Source organism: Macaca mulatta, chromosome 4 (assembly GCF_049350105.2).
Source record: "Macaca mulatta isolate MMU2019108-1 chromosome 4, T2T-MMU8v2.0, whole genome shotgun sequence".
Classification (NCBI taxonomy): domain Eukaryota; kingdom Metazoa; phylum Chordata; class Mammalia; order Primates; family Cercopithecidae; genus Macaca; species Macaca mulatta.
Window position 1 is genome coordinate 172,369,926 of NC_133409.1, and position 23,422 is coordinate 172,393,347.

The 23,422-nt window shown below is 47.3% G+C and overlaps 1 protein-coding gene across 8 annotated transcripts; it reads right to left on the reverse strand.

Annotated features, from left to right (window-relative positions):
* Window positions 1-5,095: 5,095 nt before the first annotated feature.
* On the reverse strand, window positions 5,096-14,305 carry TMEM14B (transmembrane protein 14B). Of its 8 annotated transcripts, none has more exons than XM_028846659.2 (7): window positions 14,236-14,301; window positions 12,932-13,089; window positions 12,556-12,622; window positions 12,152-12,228; window positions 11,170-11,271; window positions 7,155-7,245; window positions 5,096-5,600 (listed from the first exon to the last, which is right to left on the reverse strand). In XM_028846659.2, exons 3-7 carry the CDS (start codon window positions 12,576-12,578, stop codon window positions 5,549-5,551), a joined length of 345 nt encoding a protein of 114 aa, XP_028702492.1. In that variant the 5' UTR covers window positions 12,579-12,622; window positions 12,932-13,089; window positions 14,236-14,301; the 3' UTR covers window positions 5,096-5,548.
* Window positions 14,306-23,422: the final 9,117 nt, after the last annotated feature.

Sequence of the window (23,422 nt, forward strand, 5' to 3'; positions counted from 1 at the left end):
CACTTGAACCCAGTAGGTAGAGGCTGCAGTGAGCCCAGATTGTGCCACAGCACTCCAGCCTGGGCGAGAGGTCCCAGGCGAGAGGTCCCGGCCTGAGGTCGGGAGTTCGAGACCAGCCTCACCAACATGGAGAGACCCTGTCTCTACTAAAAATACAAAATTTGCTGGGTGTGGTGGCACATGCCCTTAATCCCAGCTACTCGGGAGGCTGAGGCAGGAGAATCGCTTGAACCTGGATGACAGAGGTTGTGGTGAGCCGAGATCGCACCATTGCCCTCCAGCCTGGGTGACTAAGCGAGACTCTATCTCAAACAAAAGAGTAAAAATGTGAAGTACTTTCCAAAGACACAAAATCTTGTAACGGCCCAATGGGTTCACTTTGCCCTTTGCCTAGACAGAGCCGATTTATCAAGACGGGAACTGCAATAGAGAAAGAGTAATTCACACAGAGCCAGCTGTGCAGGAAATTGGAGTTTTATCAGTACTCAAATCAGTCTCCCAGAGCATTCAGGGATGGAAGTGTTTAAGGATAACCTGGTGTGCCGGGGGCAGCCAGTGAGTCAGGAGTGCTGATTGGTCCGCTGGGAGATTAAGTCATAGAGAGTGCAAGCTGTCGTTTCGCACGCAGTCAGTTCCTGGGTGGAGGCTACAAGATCAGATAAGCCAGTGTATCAATCTGGGTGATGCCAGGTGATCCATCAAGTGCAGGGACTGCAAAATATCTCAAGCGCTGATTTTAGGCTTTACAATAGTGATGTTACCCCAGGAGCAATTTGGGAAGGGTCAGAATCTTGTAGCCTCCAACTCCTTGTGACTCCTAAATCATATTTTCTAATCTTTTGGCTAATTTGTTAGTGCTACAAAGGCAGTCAAGTCTCCAGGTAAGAAGGGGTTTGTTTCGGGAAAGGACTGTTATTCATCTTTGGGTTTTTTGTTTTGTTTTGTTTGACACGGAGTCTTGCTCTGTCGCCAGGCTGGAGTGCAGTGGCGCGATCTCGGCTCACTGCATTCTCTGCCTCTCAGGTTCAAGCAATTCTGCTGCCTCTGCCTCCCGTGTAGCTGGGACTACAGGCGCCCACCATCACCATGCCAGCTAATTTTTTTTTGTATTTTTAGTAGAAACAGGGTTTCACTGTGTTGGCCAGGATGGTCTCAATCTTCTGGCCTCATGATCCACCCACCTCAGCCTCCTAAAGTGTTGGGATTACAGGTGTGAGCCACCACGCCGGGCCTTCATCTTTGTTTTAAACTATAAACTGAGTTCCTCCCACAGTTACTTCAGCCCACACCAGAATGAACTAAGATAGCTTGGAGGTGAGAAGTAAGATGGAGTTGGTTAGGCCAGATCTCTTTCACTATCTCAGTTACAATTTTGCAATGGTGGTTTCAATCTGAAAGCCATAAATAAAATATAATAAATTTGATTTCATAAATGTTTACTTTCTGTACAACAGCAAAATAAATAAACAAAATCAAGAGACAACAAATGAGAGGAAAATATTTTCAATACATATGATAAAGAACACATTTTTATACTAGAGTCTCAGACTATCCAGTGTTTTCAATTAAAAAACCAAAAACATGAACAAATGAGATTAAAGGCAGCTCACAGAAAAAAAAATAACTGGTCAATAAATGTATGAAAGATGCTTAATAATTCATAACTAAATCACCGAAACCATTAGATAACATTTTTTGGATAGATTAGGGGTTGGCACGGACAGAGCAGGAGCATCGCCATCTTGGACAAACCCTCATTCTAAAGTTCACCTTAATAAAAAACTGCCTAAATTCAAAGGGCATCAGCCTAATGGCTAAGGTCAGCACTACCATAAACCACAACATCTTCAACCAGAAACATTCCAGACTCCTCTCAGACCAGAAACATGGTGGCCCCAAGATAAGACTCCTCCAGCCGGAAGATGTTTGTCCCAAGATAACCCCCTCCTCCCAGAGATTCCAACCCCGCCATGAACACACACAAACATTCCAAGCTTCTGGTAAGTCCCCTCACCCTAAAACCAATCTACACTCTTCATCTGTAGGAGAAAGTGCTCCTAACTGAAATCGGCTGGGAGGCCTCTCAGGTTTTAACTAAAGAAAACCTGTCTTTGACTGCAAAGCCACGTTTCATGTTTCTTTCTTCTTTCTTCAACTCTTACAGGCATGACTATGGTCAGTGAGCCAATTCTAGTCCATTGCCTGTTTTTGTGCAGATAGCAAGCTAAGAATGGATTTGCATTTAGAAATGGTTGAAAAAAATCAATATAAGACTACTATTTTGTGATATGTAGAAATATGAAATCCAGATTTCAGGGCCCATACGTACAGTTTTATTGGAACAGTTACACTCATTTACCAATTGGCTATGGCTGCTTTCATTCTACAAAGGCAGAGGTGAGCAGCTGGGACGCAGATGGGCTGCGAAGCCTAAACTACTATCTGGTCCTTTACAGAATAAGTTTGCAGACTTTCAGCTTAACGTGTCAAAAAGATTTTTAAAAAGTTCACTTCCACAGTTAGCCACCGCTAGTGGGAGGGTAAATTGGTGCATTTTCTTCTGAGGGCAATCACAGTTTTAAATGCTGAGATGCTCTGACTCAGCATTGAGGAATGTAACCTACAGATTCCTTTGCACATGTTCATGGGGATTTCCATGAGGGTATTTCTTGGTACACCATCCTTTGTAATATCAAAGGCCTCAGGGGATCTGCCCACCTCGGCCTCCCAAAGTGTTGGGATTACAGGCGTGAGCCACTGCTCCCGGCTATCAAAGACATTAAACAAGACATATTTCTATCAGTAGGGGAATGGTAAACTAAATAGTAAACATCCGTACAACTTAAAAGCCATTATAAAGAATTAGATCTTGGCCCGGAGCGGTGGCTCACGCCTGTAATTCCAGCACTTTGGGAGGCAAGGCGGGTGGATCACCTGAGGTCAGGAGTTCAAGACCAGCCTGGCCAACATGGTGAAACCCCATCTCTACTAAAAATACAAAAAAAAGCCGGGTATGGTGGTGCACACCTGTAATCCCAGCTACTCAGGAGGATGAGGCAGGAGAATCGCTTGAACCCGGTAGGTGGAGGTTGCAATGAGCTGATATCGCATCATTGCACTCCAGGTTGGGCAACAAGAGCCATACTCCATTTCAAAAAAAAAAAAAAAATTAGATCCCAAAGGAAAGGGTTGAACCCAGCTGTGCTACAGAGTTTCATGCCTTTGAGGCACTGTACGTATATTGTTCCCTCTATCCGAGACATTTGCCCTTCCTTACCTATGAATTCCTCATAGACAACTCACAAAAGGAGTTCATGTCAACTGACTCATGAATCAACTGACAAGGCTCAGTTTAACTATTGGTTCCTTTGTGAAGCCTCCCTTGACTCCCTAAACAGAAATGCCCACTCCCCTCCTTGTGCCCCCACAGTAATAGGGATCTACCTCCATTATACACTTATTTCTCTACTGCCTTTGTTTAGACGTCCGCCTCCTCCACTAGACTCCAACAGGGCAAGCACCATGGCTTGTTCTTTGCACTGCTAGGACCCAGCGCAACCCTTATTAGTAAATACTCCGGGACCTTTGCAGAGAAGCAGGGACGAGGGGACTTGGCAAGGGCTATGAAGACCTCCTGCCTCTCATCTGCAGGCAGCCTTAGAATTTTCCAGGCTGATTGCTGGGGATCAAATCAGGGATCTACTTGGCACCTAAACTAATTCCCAACTTCAGGGAACCTTGTCATTCAGGAGGAGCCAGGTCCTCCTCTAGGACTGAAGGTGGCAAAATTGTGTGCCCTTTGGAAACACTCCATGACACATGAAAAAAGGGCCAACATTGAGACTCAAACTCTTAGCTATGGAAGCCTGGGAGGCTGGTAGCTTTGGATGGTCTATGGCCTTCTGATGCCTCTACCACTGCAACACAAGTGCCCTCAATTGTCCAGAGTCCTATAAAAAAGGATGGAAAACTAGGATCACCATCAAGGGGCTTATGCAAATACATAAAGTGTCTGAACTATACTCTAAACTCAACCAGTATCAGTTAGGGGAAATCAGTAGCAAATACCTTTTTTTTTTTTTTGAGACAAGAGTCTCGCTCTGTCGCCCAGGTCGGAGTGCAGCGGCGCGATCTCAGCTCGCTGCAGCCACCGCCTCCCGGGTTCAAGCAATTCTCCTGCCTCAGCCTCCTGAGTAGCTGGGATTACAGGTGCATGTCACCACACCCAGCTAATTTTTGAATTTTTAGTGGAGACAGGGTTTCACCGTGTTGGCCAGGCTGGTCTCAAATTCCTGACCTTGTAATCCACCCACCTCAGCCTCCCAACGTGTTGGGATTACAGGTGTGAGCCACCGCGCCCAGCTCCTTACCTTTTTAAAGGGAATGAAAACTAAAGCAAGGGGCACCAGATTAATTCTTCATATTGAAACATGAATAAAGTAAACTAAAAACGTACCAGTATCCAGCAAATGTGTCCAATGTAGAGACCAAATTAGGTGATTCAAGATCTAGATGGGTCTTCCAGTTTCACAATTACATATGAACTAATTAACAACAACAACAACAAAAAATCACACTTTTTTTGCTACACAGTCCTAATCTTAGAAATCCTCAGTGGCTAGGTACAGTGGCTCATGCTCATTAGCCACGACTTTGGGAAGCTAAGGAGAGAGGATCGCTTGAGGCCAGGAGTTTGATACCAGCCTGGGCAAGAGCAAGACGGCATCTCTACAAAAACATAAAATAAGTTAGCGAGGTGGTATGCACCAGTAGTACCAGCTATTCAGGAGGCTGAGGTGGGAGGACTGAACCCAAGAGTTTGAGGTTACAGTGAGATATAGTTGTACCACTGCACTCCAGGCTAGGTGATGGAAAAAGTCCCTGTCTCTTAAAAAACAAAAAAAATCCTCAGAGATCATTTTGAAACAAGCTTCAGTGCAATGTACAATCAAATAACTTTCCTTGGTCCTTAAATTTCTCAAAATAGGTAATTTCTAAATATCAACAAAATACTTTCAAGTTGCTATATCTTGCGGCTAGCACCATGTCATTCTATGAACTAGACCAGCTCTGGCAATGAAGACACCATAGGAAATATTATTTATAGTAAACTTTATTTTCAATGATATTTCACTTAACATAATTTCAAAGTCAGTCTGTGGTCTAAGATGAGCAGAAGAACAGATACTCTATTTTTTCACACTGTTCCTCTGAGCACGGAATGGGGTTTCAGGGTTCTCAATGTCAACACCTAACATTTTACCCTTGAGATTTACCTATAGATACAGAAAGAAGAGAACATCAATATACAAGAATCGATCTCTGTGAGGGTCTCAATAAGCTCATGTTACATCCTCTTTATGACCTCTGTAGGGTTATAATGGTAACAACTGATTTTCCACCCCTCCGCCAAGTTTGGTGTCTTTTTTTTTTTTTAGGTAAAATGTCAAATGCAAAAATGCTGCACTTATTTCTCTTAATACATTGAAAATAGGGGAAGATGCAGATTTTTAATCCTTCATGAGTCCAAGCTGGAACATGACTTCTGCTAATCAGCTGTCATCAACATACGAACTCCAACTTTGGCGGCCATCAGCAAACTGTTTACAAGAAACAAGATAGAAAACGTCAGGTAAAGGACAGAACAGGCAACTATGTTTTTAAGGAACTAAACTCTGCAGGTTCCTCACAACTGTGTGGGGGAGGAGGTACTAAGGCAAGAGTGGTCAGAGGTAAAATTTCCATCCCTGGAGGAACCAGAGAAAAAGCAAGCCAAGGGACAGTCTCATACTGAGGTCTTAAAATAGCACACATGAGCTGGATCCTAATCCAACTGCCAATAATTTGAAGAGATGAAGAAATGGACGCAAGAGAGAGCAAGGCCGCCCCACCCTCAGGGATCTGATTAATGGTCGAAGCTCCAGCCTCTCAGTTTACTGCTCTAGACCTTGCTCCACATTGACTCTTTTGCTTCAGGTATAAAATATTGGCCGGGCGCGGTGGCTCAAGCCTGTAATCCCAGCACTTTGGGAGGCCGAGACGGGCGGATCACGAGGTCAGGAGATCAAGACCATCCTGGCTAACAAGGTGAAACCCTGTCTCTACTAAAAAATACAAAAAATAGCCGGGCGAGGTGGCGGGAGCCTGTAGTCCCAGCTACTCGGGAGGCTGAGGCAGGAGAATGACGTAAACCCGGGAGGTGGAGCTTGCAGTGAGCTGAGATCCGGCCGCTGCACTCCAGCCTGGGCGACAGAGCCAGACTCCGTCTCAAAAAAAAAAAAAAAAAAAAAAAAAAAAAAAAAAAAATTACACTGGCAGCGTCGCAACTACGAGAGTAGAGTATGCAATCTTTCTCCAAAACAGGTTTGTTAAAATTCCCCTGCCTTCAGGATGTCTTTATCACACTTAATAACTGATTTTTTTTTTTTTTTTGAGACGGAGTCTCACTCACCCTGTTGCCCAGGTTGGAGTGCAGCGGGACGATTTCAACTGACTGCAACCTCCGCCTCACCAGTTCAAGCGAGTCTCCTGCCTCGACCTCCCGAGTAGCTGGGATTACAAGCATGCACCACCGCGCCCAGCTAATTTTTGTATTTTTCATAGAGAGGAGTTTCACCATGTTGGACAGGCCAGTCTCGAACTCCTGACCTCAAGTGATATGCCCGCCATGGCCTCTCACAGTGCTGGGATTACAGGTGTGAGCCACTGTGCCTGGCCTACAACTAAATTTTTTTAAAACCACAATTTGGTTTACGTATTATAATCAAAATTAGAAAACAGGATTCAATCAAAATTCCCTTCTAGTAAAATTTTCTATAAAAGACACCTACACATCTAAGAAATATGGGACCCCCACACATTCCCCGCAAGTCACACAAAAGGTTGCAGTCATAGCTTTGCACTAAAACTTCTGCCACCATACAGGGAGGAGCTAGGACCAGAGAAAGCCATCTCCAGAGTGAATGGATATACTCATGTCATTGTGACATTAAATCAACCATTGTTTTTGAAGCATCTCCTATTAGTGTATAAATCAAATGTCAGCTGATGCATAGCATCAGATATCCTGAAACAAGTTAGGTTTTGAATGCATAAAGTATCCTGGGGAATAAACTGAACTCTACATGGTAAAGAAAAGTAACAAATGAAAGTACCTGGCACCTGCAATTAAACCTACAGGCATGACTTTTCCATAGTAGTAGGATCTCAATCCCAAAACACCAACAAAAGTAACAGATGTAGCAGCTGAAAAAGATACAAAGAAGGGTCAAAACTCATTACATCTTCTACGCAGGGGAATCAGAAGTGGACCAAGCCCCACCCATCTCTCAAGGGTCACACCTCATCCTATGCTTATTCCTCCTTCTCCAAGTAGGGGTAGATTATTGGCTGCCCACATCCTATGCGTCCAAGTACCAATATTGGCCAAACAGGGCCCTTCACAGCCTGGGCCCTGCCTGCCCTTCCAGCCTCATCTCTTACCACTTCTTCTGCAAACCCCCCCCCTTTAGCCATCAATGTGTTAGTTTTCTCCAAAATGCTGCTGTTTCTCACACCCCGCAGACACTATTTCCTCTACCCTGCACGCAATTCCCACTGGGTAACTGTCAAAGCACCTACTACATGTCAAGCGCTGTGCTAGGTGCTGGAGAATACAAAGGTAATTGTAACTGTCTTTGCCCTTTTACAGTGCTTCAGGTCTGATGGGACAGACTTTAAACAATCACACAAAGAAAACCAAGGTACAATTTGTGCTTCAGGTATAATTGATGCTACACAAAAAAGCTCAACAGGGGATCAACCTATTCAGGGAGATCATGCAAGGCTTTTAGCCAAGGAAGTGAAGACTGGCTGAGATCTGAAATTACAGGAGTTAATAAGCTGAAGGATGGGAAGGCCCTTTCCAGGCAGAGGGGACAGTATATGCAGAGGCCCGGTGGTTGACAGGGAGCGTGGCACATTCACCCTAAATGGGCACTGTGGCACAGAAGTCAAGATGCAGTTTGCAAGTAAGAGGGGCCAGGCCACATGGAGCCTTGAAGGCCATACTAGGGATTGGGTTTTCATCCTAAGAGCAATGAGAAGCTATTAAAGGCTACTAAGCAGAAAGATGCATGAACAGAGTTGCATTATTATTATTTTTTGAGACAGTCTCACTCTGCAACACAGGCTGGAGTGCAGTGGCATGATCTCAGCTCACTACAACCTCTACCTCCCCGGTTCAAGCAATCCTCAAGTCTCAGCCTCCCAAGTAGCTGAGACTACAGGCACCTGGCACCATGCCCAGCTAATTTTTTTTTAATTTTAGTAGAGACGGGATTTCATCATGTTGTCCAGGGTGGTCTGAAACTCCTGAGTTCAGGCAGTCCACCTGCCTTAGCCTCCCAAAGTGCTAGGACTACAGGCGTCAGCCACTGCACCCGGCCCAGAGTTGTATTTTGAAAGCATAATTCTAGCTGTACCATACAGAACAAACTTCAGGGAAACTAGAGGGTACATGGGGATACCAGCTAAGGAACGTCCTTGGGAATGCAGGTAAGAAAGAGGGGATAACTGGGACTAGGATGATGGTTGTGCAGATGAAAAAGAGGACAACTCAGGATAAGGGCCGGAAATAGTGTTGACAAGACCTGCTGATGGATTAGTCAGAAAGGGGGCGGTGGAGGGGAAAGAGAGCAATCAAGACCCGAATGGATGGAGAACAGAAGACAGGAGGAGTGTGTGGCCATGAGGTTAGGTCTGGGCAGATTCCTAGAGACATCTGAAGGAAAGTGGGCAAATGAATACATGAGAATCCAGCCTGGAGGAGAGAGAAATTTGTGTCATTTGTGTATTGGTGGAAATTAAAGGCATAGGCTTTGATGGTACTTATAAACTGTCAAGTGAGTAGACAAAAAGAGCCTGAAGAACTTCAATGTCTAGTGGCCAAAAAGGAAAATGAGTTGCCAAAAGAAAATGAGAGAATAAAAAGGGAAACCAGGAGAATGGAAAATGATTGGTCAACCATGCTGAGAACTGCTAAATGGCCAAGTAAAATGAGGACTGAAAAATGTAGATTGGATTTTGTACAAACACAGGTCACTGGCAGCCTCAGGGAGAGCTGTTCCACAAACACAGGGACAGAAACAGAGACTGAGATGGGCTGATCATGTGTGATGGGAAAGGAAGCATAAATGATCTTTTTTTTTTTTGAAACGGAGTCTCGCTCCTGTTGCCCAGGCTGGAGTACAGTGGCTTCATCTCGGCTCACTGCAACCACTACCTCCCAGGTTCAAGCAATTGTCCTGTCTCAGCCTCCCGAGTAGCTGGGATTACAGGTGCCAGCCACCACGCCCGGCTAATTTTGTATTTTTAGTAGAGACGGGGGTTTCTCCATGTTGGTCAGACTGGTCTCGAACTCCCGACCTCAGGTGATCCACCTGCCTCGGTCTCCCTAACTGCTGGGATTACAGGCGTGAGCCACCACGCCCAGCTGCATAAATGATCTTTAAGAAGTGTTCGGTCTACCACCATACCACCCTGAACACGCTCGATCTTGTCTGCTCCCAAAAGCTAAGCAAAGTCGGTCCTGCATGGTACTTGGATGGGAGAATACCACCCCACCTTGGGGAAAATACCAGGTGCTGTAGGTTTCTGGCCTCCCATTTCCTCCCTCTTGCCCTCTTGGCTGGGCATGGTGCCTCACGGCTGTAATCCCAGCACTTTGGGAGGCCGAGGCGGGCAGATCACCTGAGGTCAGGAGTTCCACACCAGCCTGGACATAGCGAAACCCCGTATCTGCTAAAAATACAAAAATCAGCCTGAAGTGGTGGGAGGTGCCTGTAATCCCAGCTACCTAGAAGGCTGAGGCGGGAGAAGCGCTCGAACCCAAGAGGCGGAGGTTGCAGTGAGCCAAGACCGCGCCACTGCACTCCAGCCTGGGCAACACAGTGAGACTCTGTCTCAAAAAAAAAAAAAAAGTTTATGAAGAGGAAAGAGACAAGCACATCTGAATATCAATGGGGGGATCCACCTAAAAGGAGGAATACAAATACAAGACAGGATCCTTGCCAGTGTAAAGGTCTGGAGAAGGTCAGGGAGAAGACACTCAGAGCACAGAGGAGGACACTGGTGTTGGAGAGGAGGGAAAACAGGACGAGGTGAGGCTTGCAGATTAAAGGCTCCGGGGAGTCCCCACCTGATGGCTGCTGTTTTTTCTCTACAATAGGCATGAGGTCATTTGCTGAGTGGAGCAGGATCAGAGAAAGGGAAAAAGCAGGCTCAAAGTCATTCTGCAGCATGAGGGAGGGAGCTGTTAGGCAGAGCTGCGACCTGGACGCACCTCCTTCCCCAGCACACCCCATTAGCCATCACTGACCTCCCTTCCCAACCCCGGCTGACGTGTACAGATCACACGGCTTCTCCCTCCCACATGGCACTCACTCTCACACGGGGTTTGTGGAGACAGTGAGGAACCCACACTCCCAGCAGCGTCTGACACATGGGTGGAGCCCCACAGAAATGTGCTGAAAGCCACCCTGATAAGGACTCCTCGGTCCCCCACCCCACTCACTGTCCATGCTGCTCAGAGGGTACATTTCCAGTCCTGCTTCTATGCTCATGTCTTACTTCCCCAGTGAAGTCAGTTGAAAGCTCCTGGAAGGCATGGCCTATGTCTTACATATTTATTTAGCTGACTGCTAAAGAGGTGATTTTCAAACGGGAAAAATGCAACGTGGATGCAAACCTAACCCAGATGTGTGATATGGTAGTGATGCTGAGGCCAATGGTTTTCAGCGGAAAACCTCAACGGTTGACACATATTTGTCTTACACAAGTTTAATGCTAATTTTACTGGGTAAATACGGGTAACACAAGTTTGATGCTAATTCTACTAGGTAAACACTGAAAATAAGGCCCACAGAGGAGGGAAGATTTTCTGAGAGTCACAAAATTCATGAGGTATGGAAATCTTTCCATATTCTCTACATAAATGATAAACAGGAACCCGGACAATTCCCACCACCCTTCTCCTATTTTCAAACTTTCTGAGGACTTGGACTTGGAGAAGCAGTGAAACTGTAGTAAATTAAGTGTGAAGAACTCGCTCCATTCCACCAAACCAGGGTCGTTTTGAAAACAGTATTGCAGATACACGACTGCCCTAAGGAGATGCTGAAGCAGACATACCTAGGAAAACCCAAACGTTCCTTGGATCCTGAGACATCTGGTAAGAACCCAGGCCAGCGAGGCTGCCGAAGAGCAGCCCTGCAGCCAGGGACGCCACCCTTCCTAGAGGGAAGCAAACACAGCTTGCATTGTAATGTCAGGCACTTATTTCACTAACGGAATCCACCAGACCCCCTGCCCTACAAAGGAGGACAGCACAGAGAACTCTCAACACAGCTCATAGCCAAGGTGGACTCAAGCAGGAAGATGTTTCGGGGAGTGTGCTATCTTCTCAGAGAAGTCAGGGTCTTCCCACCCCATTTTTCTCTCCTCTGATAAGCAGGGCACTTCCATCTAAGGAAAGGAAAGAAGGCCATCTTCCCTCCTTAGATGGAACTAGTGGCTAGTGGCTAGGCCTTCTTTCTAAACAGGCCTGATCAACCATGAAGGGCTGGAACTGTGTACAGGCAGGACCTCCAGCAAATCACAAAAGGAGAGGGAAATAGGGCCAGGTGGTTAAAAAAAATAGAAGACCAGGACAATAAGAATTCTGGTGCAGGGGTTTGGGTGGGAATGTAGGCAAGGACTAGGGGGCAGAAACAAGCACAGCCACTCACACACCCCTGCCTGGCCTAATGAGGAGACTTCAAAATACCAGTCTGTGTAGACCAGAAGTTTCCTCCTACCTGAGCCCAGAGATGGCACTTGGGGGTCGTGGCTGATGCACGGTAGTCAATGATAAAAACAAACTACAACCACCCCTGCCTATCTTTAGATAAAGAGGCAAAAACAAGTAATTCCACAAGAGGCCTGGCTCAGCTTCACCAGGTAACCGCAAGGCAAGTGCAGGAGCTGCAACACTGACAAGGAAGCCTGCACTCCAGCTTGGGGACCAACAGCAAACCTGAATGAAATGAGCTTGCTTCTCAGGGGTACCCGGGCACTCACATTTCACTGGAACAACGTGAAGATGTTAAGAGGCTAAGTAACAACAAAACCATACCTGTTTTTACATAGCCAACGATCCCACCAGAAACAACCACTGCTGTGTAGCCAAAGCCAAACCAATGCAAAGGCACTCTGAAAACACGAGAGAGAAGTCAGTGTTAACCGGGCTTTAAAAACAAACCATATTGTCATAGGATGGGACTAAAAGGTCATCATTCCCCACAGGTTCTATCACTGAAAATAAGGCCCACAGAGGTTGGATGACTTTCTGAGAGTCACACAACTCAGCAAAGCCAGAGCTGGGACTCAAACCCAAGTCTCTGGCCCACAGGTCCAGTGATCCTCCCATCTCCCACGCAATCCCAGGCAGTCTACTCTTAGGGTTCTTTTCAGCTGAGGAAAGGAACTCTGGTTTCCAGAAGCTCCTGGCTATTCCATACCCATTTCCTGTCCACTCACAATGGGAAGGGGCTCTTCTCCATTCTTCTCTTCTCAGTCCAGAAAGGAGACTACCCTAGGCCTGCATCTGGGGAAAACAAGCTGCATCAGTAGTGGTTAAAAGCACAGCTCTCCAGCAGTCCGAAAGAAGTGTGTCCAACCCGCAAGCTACGCAACCTAAGTCTCAGTATCCTTCACGTACCATGAGGATAACACTGGTACCAATTTCCTGGGGCTGTTGTGAGCATTCAACGTATGACACATGCAAAGGTGCTTAGCACACAGTAACGCTGAACAGATGCCGATCATTTTACATAGGCCCACAGGAAACTCAGCCAAGATCCACTGACCAACTCTATAATCAGGGAATGTGTTAGCCATTTCATCAAGTACTCACGTTATCACTAAATCGGAAAGCAAATACTCCCGTGCCCTTAATCCAACTACTTTCATGTCTCTTTCGGGGGGAGGCAGGGGTGTTGCTTTTCGTCCCCGCTGCAACAGCCAATTTCAATACTCAAGTTTTTTAGAAACTTCTGCATCCAACTCACAGTTCTTGTTAGGAGGGCAGAAGAGGGGGTAAAATATATGAAAACTCAGGTCAAAATCACATGTGACATTGCAACCTTGGAAAAACAGCTGGTATTTTCTTACGGAAAAGTATCCTGTATGCAGCGAGCCTAACAAGATGGAAAGCAATGCATACCCCGTTTATTCTGTTTAAAGAATTAGGCCAGGCAAGGTGGCTCACGCCTGTAATCCCAGTACTTTGGGAGGCCCAAGCAGGCGGATCACCTGAGGTTAGGAGTTCGAGAACAGCTTGGCCAACATGGTGAAACCCATATTCTATTAAAAAAAAAAAAAAAAAAAATCGGGCATGGTGGCGTGCACCTGTAATCCCAGCTACTTGGGAGGCTGAGGTGGGAAAATGGCTTGAGCCCAGGAGGCAGAGGCTGCAATGACACATATTCAGGCTACTGCACTCCAGGCTGGGCAACACAGCGAGACGCTCCCCCCACCCCCCCCAAAAAAAGAAAGAAAGAATTAAGCTCCCATAAAATGGGGAAGGGCTTAAGGCTTGGGATCTTGCCCACATTTCTTTTTTTTTTTTTGAGGCGGAGTCTCGCTCTGTCGTCCAGGCTGGAGTGCAGTGGCCCGATCACAGCTCACTGCAAGCTCCGCCTCCTGGGTTTACGCCATTCTCGTGCCTCAGTCTCTGGAGTAGCTGGGACTACAGGCGCCCGTCACCTCGCCCGGCTAGTTTTTTGTATTTCTTAGTAGAGACGGGGTTTCACGGTGTTAGCCAGGATGGTCTCGATCTCCTGACCTCGTGATCCGCCCGTCTCGGCCTCCCAAAGTGCTGGGATTACAGGCTTGAGCCACCGCGCCCGGCCTTGCCCACACTTCTTAACTCGAGGCGGCACTGAGTAAGGGAGGCTTTTAAAGAGATGGAGAAACAAAACCACCAGGAAACGGGGCAACACTATGCGACATGGGTAGGCCTTTCCCTCAGGAGCTCAGGGACTCCGCCCATCCACAGCTTCTTTCAAGACATGCAGAAAATACCGACGAGAAAAGCACCGACCACACGGCCTAAAGGCCCGGCTGAATCGGCAAGACGAAAAGCAGAAGGCCGTGAAACTCCTAAATAATCCCTAAAAGTGGCAGAAAATAATAACCATACTCCCCAAGGATCCGCACCGATCTCCCGAAGGCCCGCGCGGTCCACAAGCGCGCACAAGCCGCGAGGCACAGCAGCCAGGTCTCGCCGAAAACGCATTTGCGTCCGCGCTGCGTCCCTGGAGCGCGGCAGGGCGGGGAGAAAGGCGGGGCGTCGTGTCGCCTGCGCAGTGTCCTGGGAGAGGGGAGAGCGGAGAATGGAGACTGTGGGGGCGGGGCTTGAGCTGCCGAATAGCCGCACGCGCCAGGCATCCCGGGGGCGGGGAGTGGGACGGTGCCTAGCCGCGAGTGCCGAAGGCGGGGAATGGGGCGGGGAATCTCTGTGCTTCCTCAGTCCCCAGGCCCAGCACCTGCAGGGCCGACCAGCTCCACTCCCAGGTCCAATCCTGAGTGGCCAAAAGCCGGAAACCCGGAGCTGGAATTGGGTCTTGCACAAGCTGGACCACGTAAGCTGGGCCAGGCCAGAGGTGGAGGCCACCGCTGCGGAAGAAGGGCATCTGAGGCTGGATTTTGAAGGATCCCATTAATAGAGGGTATAAACCAGATGTGGGCCATGAGGTAGGAGTGTCACTCTAGCCCGATCTTGTTTGTTTACACCAGGAAGGGCCTGCCTTCTACCTGCAAGAAAATATGGCGGCTGCAGAATAATGTGGCTCAATGCCAAATATCCGTTTGTTTTAGGGAGTGAGGCTACTTGAGAAGCATCTTAAAGGGGGAGAGAGAGCAAGTTAAATCTGATTTCCACGCAGCTCTGTGGATTCCGAATGTCCACAGCATGAAGTTATCTCCATTCCCACTTCCAAGTCACTCCTGTTCCCTGTGTTTCCCGCACCACCATTCTCTCAGTTGCTCTACACTAAAATTTGCTGTCATGGTTGACTTCTCCCTCTCCTTCATCCCCTACAAGTATCAACATAGACAAATCCGATCAATATAATCATCAGTGAATAAAGCAAATTGCAGCGCATATTCTTAAAGACAGACTTTCCACTTGCAGCAGCACCTACCTTGCAGAGAGCTAAGTTGAAGCCCGTGTTTATTATAGTGGATTCTAACCAGCCAAAGCTGATAATGACTAAGAACTTGCAGGAATTGCAGTATGCCAGACCTTCAACTTAATTGAAGACTTTCCTGAACAATTAATAAGGAGACTTGTCTTAACTAGCAGGGAATGGCTTTAGGGACTCATTCTTCCCTATGCAGGCGCAAGCCTAAAACCTTAATTAGGATCATCCACGATGATCCTCGAGCCCTTCCCTCACCTTATATTTGAAGAGGCTGAACCTCAGAGAATTAAATTACCTACAGTCCTGGTCACTGGTAGAGCTATTATTTAAAGTAAGGTCTAATGTCAAAGCTTACATCCTTAACTCTACCATATGCTGCTTCTTGTAGTGTCGTTCCTCAACCAGAACACATAGCTCTTCTGTGTAGAAAAAGTCCATCAAAACATGTCATAAATTAAAGAAATTGGTTTCTGCTCTATTTCAATTAGTACCAGAGTAAATCAATCAATGATTTGTGTTTGGGAATGTTGCTAGCTAGCATTAACGTTGTTAAGAGATAGCTTTTCACTGGGGGCCCACTGAGGTATCGGAATCCTGAAACACAAATGTGTCAAAAGGGTGTGATCAAGACCATGTCAGGGAATGTTAAGTTTTTAGTATTTGGTCACTGAGGCCCATCAATAGGTTTGGGTGTTTTGTTTTGTTTTTCCCACAACGAGGCTTTGAGGAAGAATTGTGTCTGATAGACAAACACAGGTACACACAGGTGTGTACTCACACAGCAAGAGCAGTAGAGATCATCTGTCACAACAGAAGAGCTCATGAAGAAAGGGAATTGAGCTTCAATTTAAGCATTAGTTTATCATTTTTGGAGCCTGAATGTGTTGAACTTTACAAATTAACAGGTCCCTGAACAAAAAGGTAAAAAACAAATCCCGAGTTGCAGTCCGCCCGGGTAATTCATGTCTATCAAGTGTCTACAATACCAATTTCTACATCTTTGTGAGTATTTTACAGGTTTGTTTGAAAAGCAAGGTCAATAACTCTTTCCCCAAGAAATAAAAGAAATCATTAAAAAAAAAAACGCCTATTTTCTTAACCTACCCCATCTGCCACCTTACTTCTAGATCACATTTATTGGAGTCATAAAAATATTAGCAAAAGCATATGCAGTGCTTATTATCTGCCACTGTTGGAAGCGCTTTACATATGTTAACTTACACTTCATACCAACTCTGTGCAGTGAGGACTATGAATATCTCCTGCTTTTACACATGGAAGAAATTGAGGCACAGAGTATAAGGTCACACAGCAAATGGCAGAGCTGTCCTAACTCTGCATTTGTTTCTTGCAGTGAAGAGGCTTTTTTCTGTATCTTAGTATGTTCTCAACACAGTGACCAGAGCGCTTGTGTTATAAGTCTTATTGTGCCGTTTCTCTCCCCAAAACCCTCTGGTGGCAACCTTTTCTCAGGCAGCGCTTTGCAAAGCCCCACACATCCACCTCCCTGACATCAGCATCTTCTCTTTCCCCCTCACTGGTATTTATTTTTCTTCCTTGCTCCCAGCTGCTTCATCTGCCTGGAACCCCTCCCCAGACAATCTTCCGGTTCACTCCCTCACCTCCTTTCTGTCTTTACACAAATGTCACTTCTCAGAGAGGCCTTCCCTGATCACCTGATTTAAAACTTCAACTCATCTGCATTTCCCCTGACAGCTTCTTTCCTTCCATGACAATTCCCTGCTAACCTGCTCCGTAACTGGCTTAACCATTGTAGAGCCTACCTCCCCCTTTTTCGCGTGTTCGTTTCACAGGAGTGATAATTATGCAGCATTTAGCACAGTGCCTGGCCCATAACCAGTACTCAGTAAACATGTGTTGAATGGACAAGTAGATATGGAATGAGAAATGAAAGGGGTGGTTGGCAGAGAGAACAAAGGCCACATATACAGATTGCCCTGGCTGTACCTTGGCTCTGGTTCTTCCTATCTTGGCCTCAGCCAGATACACCTGTGTCCTTCTCACGTACTTACTCCCACGCCCTCTGTCGAAGCTTAGGACATCCAGAGTTGCATTTGTGTCTTTCAGTGAAGAGTCTTTTAAAATCTGAGACAGCCTGTGAGCGGTGGCTCACGCCTGTAATCCCATCACTTTGGGAGGCTGAGGCACATGGATCACCTGAGGTCAGGAGTTCAAGACCAGCCTGGCCAACATGGTGAAACGCTGTCTCTACTAACAATACCAAAAAAAAAAAAAAAAAAAAAAAAAAGCCGGGTGTGGTGGTGCACGCCTGCAATCCCAGCTACTCAGTAGGCTGAGAAGGAAGAATCGCTTGAACCTAGGAGGCAGAGGTTGCAGTAAGGCGAGATCACACCACTGCACTCCAGCCTGGGTGACAGAGGGAGACTCCATTTCAAAAAAAAAAAGAAAAAAAAAGAAAATTTGAGTTAACATCATGTACCCTGTGTCATTCAAAAACTCAACATTTCACTAGAGTTATCAGTCAAGCTGCCCATGACTGCCCCAGGCCATTGCATTTAATATGTTAATTTATTTACCAAAGCTATGTATTTCGGAAGGGATTGTGTTTTTCCTTCTAGCCCCCAGAATCTAGGATAGCACCTGGCACACATGGTGAGCACTCACTACAGAGAAACAATGGAGCAAGGGAAGGTGGAGGTGAATGCTTACATATGGGGAATTGTATCCGGAAGTAGTGTATGTGTGATGAAAACCTGGTCTACATAAATAGCAAAGTTGATCATTCAACACGTGGACGACTAAAACAATATGCAGAATATCCATTCCCAGGAGGAAAAGGGAAGCTATCAACCTGACCTCCCCAAAAGGATTCCATATTTTGATTTGAATTGTCATGTGAGAAATGCAATGGCCTCCAGGTATACTACCTTCTCAGAGATCAGTGAGCAGAAAGGCTCACAGATCAAATTAAAATGCTGGAATCTCTTATTTAAATCAATTTAAAGAAACAGTGAAAAGCAAGAGGAAAGTGGTGGGATAAGTAAATGCTGTTGAGAGGGTGCAAATCTGGTGGAAAATGCCCGCTACCTAAAGCCTGCCTCATACAATGTTTAAGGGGCTACCATCCCCCACCTGCCCCAGCCTCCGACCCCTCTCTGTGACATCAACTTTTCTGTGGATGGTGGTGCTGAAGACGAGAGGTTTGAGCAAGGAGACTCAAAAGCTAGGTGCCCTGCGCCAATGACACACACTTGCTCTGTCCGAGACGCAGGTACAAGCAAGCCTGGCAAAGAGTTGAGCTTTGGCTGTTGGCCTGTGGAGCAACCATGGGTTTTACTGTGTTTCTTGGACAGAGGACACTTGGGGACAGAGGTGAATAACGTTATTTAGGACCTCATGACTATTTCATGCTTATGTATATTATGCGCCCTGTATTTAGTGCCTCTTGGACATTTAACGTATCAAATATTTCATGCTCAGGTGTCTCATGTATACTTGGTGGCTAGGAATGTTAGGTATCCTGGACTTTATTCCTTTCTGTTTAACACATGTTCTATTTACTTACTACCTAACAAATCTTCTAAGATCTGCCTATGTTTTAAAAACTTTAAGATTTATCTATACTTAACTCGTACTGAAAAGCTTTCCCCTATGTCACAAACATATTAATCTTCTTTAATAGTATTGAATACTCTCAGAAACCAATGTATTTTCCAACTTTCTTTTTAAATGCCACATTAAAAAAAAACACCCTCTGGCTGGGCGCAGTGGCTCACGCCTGCAATCTCAACATTTTGGGAGGCCAAGGCAGGCAGATCACTTGAGGTCAGGAGTTCGAGACCAGCCTGACCAACATGGTGCGACCTGGTCTCTACAAAAAAAATACTAGCTGGGTGTGGGGGTGGATGCCTGTACTCATAGCTACTTAAGAGGCTGAGGCAGAAAAATTGCTTGAGCCCAGGAGTTCAAGGCTACAGGGAGCTGTAATCGTGCCACTACACAGGGTGACAGAGACCCAGTGTCTTAAAACAGACTTAAACAGCCAGTTTCAGCCTTTCAGTTAAACTTCGCACAAAGAATTTTATTTTGAGAGTGTTGCTCTGTCGCCCAGGCTGCAGCTCACGGCAACCTCTGCCTCCCGCGTTGAGGCGAGGAGGCACAGCTGGGATTACAGGAACATGCCACAATACCCTACTAATTTTTGTATTTTTAGTAGACAGGGGTTTCACCACGTTGGCCAGGCTGTTCTCCAACTCCTGACCTTGTGATCCACCTACCTCGGCCTCTCAAAGTACTGGGATTACAGGGTAAGCCACAGCTCCCGGTCCCCACCAAGAATTTTAAACATTTGATGGGAATGGGTCCGGAATTGGTTCCTTCCAGGGGGTTTTTGGTCTCACCGACTTAATGAAGCCACGAACCCTCGCTGTCAGTGTTCGTTCTTAAAGATGGTATGTATAGAGTCTGCTCCTTCAGATGTTCAGACGTGTCCGGAGTTTCTTCCTTCTGCGGGGTTCAGTGGTCTCACAGGCCTCAGGAGTGAAGTCGTAGACCTTTGCTGTGAGTGTTATAGCTCTTAAAGGCGGCGCGCCCAGAGTTGTTCATCCCTCCTGGTGGGTTCGTGATCCCACTGGCTTCAGGAACGAAGGTGTAGACCTTAGCAGTAAGTATTACAGTGCATAAAGGCCAGGCGTCCAGAATTGTTCTTCTCCCAGTGGGCTCGTGGGCTCGCTGGCTTCAGGAGTGAAGCTGCAGACCTTCGCAGTGAGTACTACAGCTCATAAAGATAATACCTACCCAAAAGAGCGAGAAAAAGAACAAATCTGGGGGGGATTACTAGCTCGGGTGGCCTGCTTTCTATTCCTTTATTTGGCCCCACCCACATCCTGCTGACTGGTCCAATTTAGAGTGCTGATTGGTGCGTTTACAAACCTTTAGCTAGACACAGAGTGCTGATTGGTGAGTTTACAATCCTTTAGCTAGAAAAGTTCTCCAAGTCCCTCCCAGCTGGCTTCACCTCTCAGGAATATCTGCATTATACTCAACCTTGCTGTAATATGCATTCCCTAGGAACTGACTAGAATTAAATACCTGGAAGCTTCAAGTTGATTATTTTTGAGCCAGTGTCTCACTCTCTCACCCAGGCTGGAGTGCAGTGGCATCATCTTGGCCCACTGCACCCTCCGCCTCCCAGGTTCAAGCGATGCTCCTGCTTCAGCCTCCCAGGTAGCTGGGATTACAGGTGCCAGCCACCACACCTGGCTAGTTGTTTTTTTTTTTTTTTTTTTTTTTTTAATCTTTAGTAGACACCGGGTTTCACCATGTCGACCAGGCTGATCTTGAATTCCTGACCTCAGGGGATCTGCTGCCTCTGCCTCCCAAAGTGCTGGGATTATAGGCATGAGCCACCGCACCCAGCCTCAAGTAACTGCCTTAAGGTGATCCTACATTGATTCTAGGGAGAATGGCGTAACAGGAATTACATTTGTATCCATTTTTAATTCCATCTAGAAAATCATTCAGAAACTTGCTTCTCTGGGATGACAGAGTAGACGTACTTTCCCGGCTCACCAAGTGCAACTAACAACTCTGGACACATCATATATAAATGACACATAAGAAGGCACTGAAAGGTGGAGAAAAGGGTGATGAGTCAAGGACCTTGGGACTCAGGAATGACATGGTAAATTCCCTAAAATTGTTTTCCTTATATATCCCAGACTTAAATGTGAAAACTAACGAGGCACGGTGGTTCACGCCTGTAATCCCAGCACTTTAGGAGGCTGAGGCAGGTTGATCACCTAACGTCAGGAATTCAAGACTTCAACATGGTGAAACCCCAGCTCTACTGAAAACACAAAAAATTTGCTGGGTGTGGTGGCAGGCGCCTATAATCCCAGCTACTCGGGACGCTAAAGACAAGAGAATGGCTTGAACTCAGGAGGCAGAAGTTGCAGTTGAGCCAAGATCACACTACAATCCAGCCTGAGCAACAGAGCAAGACAATGCCAAAAAAAAAAAAAAAAAAAAAGTGAACACGTGCAAAAATGGCTGCTCACACGCTGTGGCCCATGTTTGTAATCCCAGCACTTTGAGAGGTCGTGGCGGGTGGGGATCACCTGATGATAGGCGTTCACAGCCAGCCAGACCAACATGGTGAAACCCCGTCTCTACTAAAAACACAAATTAGCTGGGCGTGGTAGTGGGCACTTGTAATCCCAACTATTCAGGAGGCTGAAGCAAGAATCACTTGAACCCACGAGACAGAAGTTGCAGTGAACCAAAATCACACCACTGCACAACTAAAAGCTAAACTCCCTCTCAGAAAAAAAAAATTACCTTAATGGACACACATGGACCAAATAAAATGTGCAATAAAATTCCTACTCTTTGTAGCCTAAGGACCACACAAGGAGCACAACATCCACTCCCGCAGCGTCCAGAATCGGCTTTACCCTCAACATCCACTCTAGCAGTATCCAGAATCAGTGGGTTCTTTACTTCACTCACTGCAAGAATGAAGCCACAGATACAGTAAGCATTACAGTTCTTAAAAATGGTGTGCTCAGTTTGTTCCTCCAGACATTCAGATGTATCTCAATCTGTCTTCCTCCTGGTGGGTTTCATAGTCTTGCTGTCACAAGTGAAGCTGAAAACCTTCGTAATAAAAGTTACAGCTCCTCAACACAGTACGTCTTCAGTTGTTCATTCTTTCCCGTGGACGTGTGGTCTTAACGACTTCAGAAGTGAAGCCACAGGCCTTCACAATAAGTGCTATAGCTCATAACGAAACATGGACGGAAAAAATAAGCAAGAGCCAAACGTTTTACAAATAACAACAAAAATCACCGGCTGGTTCCGGCAGCCTGCTTTTATTCCCTTATCTGACCCCACCCACATCCTGCTGATTGGTCTATTTTACAGAGAGCTGATTGGTCCATTTTGACAGGGTGCTGATTGGTGCGTTTACAATCCTTGAGCTAGAGAGAGCCACAGAGTGCTAATTAGCTAAATACAGAGTTAGCTAGATACCGAGTACCAATTGGCGTATTCACAAACCCTGAGCTAGACACAGAGTGCTGATTGGTGTATTTACAATCCTTGAGCTAGACACAGAGTTAGAGTGCTAGTTCTCCAAGTCTCCACTAGGTTAGCTAGATACACAGTACTGATTGGTGTATTTACAAACCCTGAGCTAGACACAGAGTGCTGATTGGTGCACATACGATCCTCCAGCTAGATATAAAAGTTCTCCAACTCCTCATCCGGTTCAGCAGCCCAGCTGGCTTCACCCAGTGGATTCTGCACGGGGTCTGTAGGCGGAGCTGTCCGCCAGTACCGAGCCGCGCCTCCACTTCTCAGCCTTTGGGCTGTCGATGGGGCTGGGCACCAGGAAGCAGGAGGCGGCGCCCTTCGGGGAGGCTCAGGCCGCGAGGGAGCCCACGGCAGAGGAGCTCAGACATGGCGGGCTGCAGGTCCCAAGCCTTGCCTCGCGGGAAGAAGGCTAAGGCCCGGCGAGAATTTAACGGCGGTGCCGGCGGGCGGGCATTGCTGAGGGACCCCGTGCAACTGCCACAGCTGCTGGCCCGGGTACTAAGCCCCTTACTGCCCGAGGCCGGCGGTGCCGGCCGGCTGCTCAGTGTGCGGGGCCCGCCGAGCCCGCGCCCGCCGGAATTCACGCTGGCCCGCGAGCGCCGCGCGCAGCCCCGATTCTCGTCCGCGCTCTCCCTGCACACCTTCCCGTAAGCAGAGGGAGGGGGCTCACACAGTGCCGTGGCGGGCTGAAGGGCTCCTTAAGCGCCGCCAGAGTGGACGCCGAGGCTGAGGAGGCGCTGAGAGTGAGGGCTGGTTAGCACACTGTCACCCCTCCGCAGCGCTCGAGGAGGCCTTCAGCCCGCCACGGCACCGTGGGAGCCCCTCTCTGGGCTGGCCGAGGCCGGAGCCACCTCCCTTTGCTTGCGGGGAGGTGTGGACAAAGACGCGCGGGCGGGAACCAGGGCTGCGCGCGGCGCTCGCGGGCCAGCGCGAGTTCCGGCGGGCGCGGCGGGTCCCGCACACGGAGCGGCCGGCGCCACAGGCCCAAGGTTGTGAGGTGGCCTAGCACCCGCTCCAGCAGCTGCGGATGTTGCTTCGGTCCTTCAGCACTGCCGGCCCGCATGCGCCGCGCTCGTATTCTCTCGGAGCCTTAGCCGCCTCCCCGTAGGGCAAGGCTTGGGACC

Bases quoted from the DNA above. Each gene is read 5' to 3' on its own strand.
- TMEM14B (XM_028846659.2), bottom strand. From the start codon at position 12,578: ATGGAGAAGAGCCCCTTCCCATT. The intron at 12,229-12,555 runs GTGAGTGGACAG...TCGTGTTTTCAG, and splicing joins GAGAAGAGCCCCTTCCCATT to AGTGCCTTTGCATTGGTTTG. The intron at 7,246-11,169 runs GTATGTCTGCTT...TATCTTTTTCAG, and splicing joins GAACGTTTGGGTTTTCCTAG to CTGCTACATCTGTTACTTTT.